A 917-nucleotide genomic window follows, 5' to 3' on the forward strand; every position below is an offset into this window, starting at 1 on the left:
CCGTGTCGCGCGGGGGCGCCACACTCGGGGGCGCGGCCGCAGCGCCGCCACAGCGTGATGAGCACGGTGGCCGCGATGATGAGCAGGCACAGGGAGATCCCCGTGACGGTCACCAGGTTGCTGGACCTCACCGGTCCCTGGGGCTGAAGAGGAGACGGGCTGGATGGCCGCGAAGCTGCAAAAAAGGAAGGACACGTGTGTTCTCCGGTGTCGTTTTCTCTGAGTGGCTTGTTCCACCCACGCAGCAGTTCAAGAAAGAAGGAAAATAAACAGGCCACATGCGGTCACCTCGGAAGGGGCCACGCTGTAAAGACAGACCTCAGCAGTGAGGCGACCGGGCGAGCCGCAATCCAAGCGACTCCCGGGCTCCCCAGCTCTGCTGAAGCTCCTGTCGCATGTCCACACAGAAGCAGCAGGGACAAACTGTCCAGGTAAGGTCACGGTTGTCACCTGTGAAAGGCACACTGGACAATTCTCACCAGCTATAAACCCTGAAACACAAGATGACTGAGGCAGGTTGTGCCTAAATGTGCACATCCGAAGAGAAACCAGTGATGAAAATAAGACCCTCGGTCGCAACACGATGCGACTCACTTCCCTTCTCATGTCCGCGAACCGAGTGTGGGAGCCGCTGCTTTCGCGCTCGTCCGTTTCCAGCTGTCCACTCCCCGTCCTGCCTTCCACGTGGCGCTGGCTTCCTCGTCCCTCCTCTCCTGTCCCACAGTCATCAAAATGTTTCAACAAGATGCAGACACCACCTGGAGCCTCCGCTGTACTGCCACCAAAACACCAGGTTCCCACCTGAGACCGACTCATGCCACCTGGTCTCACCCCCTTGGTCGCTGCCCACCAATCTAGGCTCCCAGTCTCCTTCCCTGTCTTTTTTCCCCACAGTCTTTTTGCCACCAGCTCTGCGC

At 59.1% G+C, this 917-nt stretch overlaps 1 protein-coding gene across 1 annotated transcript in view; it reads right to left on the minus strand.

Moving 5' to 3' along the window:
• THSD1 (thrombospondin, type I, domain containing 1) overlaps window positions 1–917 on the minus strand; it is a 26,519-nt gene that overhangs the window by 1,727 nt on the left and 23,875 nt on the right. The window contains exon 4 of the mRNA XM_008570021.1: window positions 4–175. Coding sequence (XP_008568243.1) covers window positions 4–175 — 172 coding nt within the window. The remainder of the gene's footprint in view (window positions 1–3; window positions 176–917) is intronic.

Source organism: Galeopterus variegatus, unplaced genomic scaffold, assembly GCF_000696425.1.
Source record: "Galeopterus variegatus unplaced genomic scaffold, G_variegatus-3.0.2 Scaffold558, whole genome shotgun sequence".
Lineage (NCBI taxonomy): Eukaryota > Metazoa > Chordata > Mammalia > Dermoptera > Cynocephalidae > Galeopterus > Galeopterus variegatus.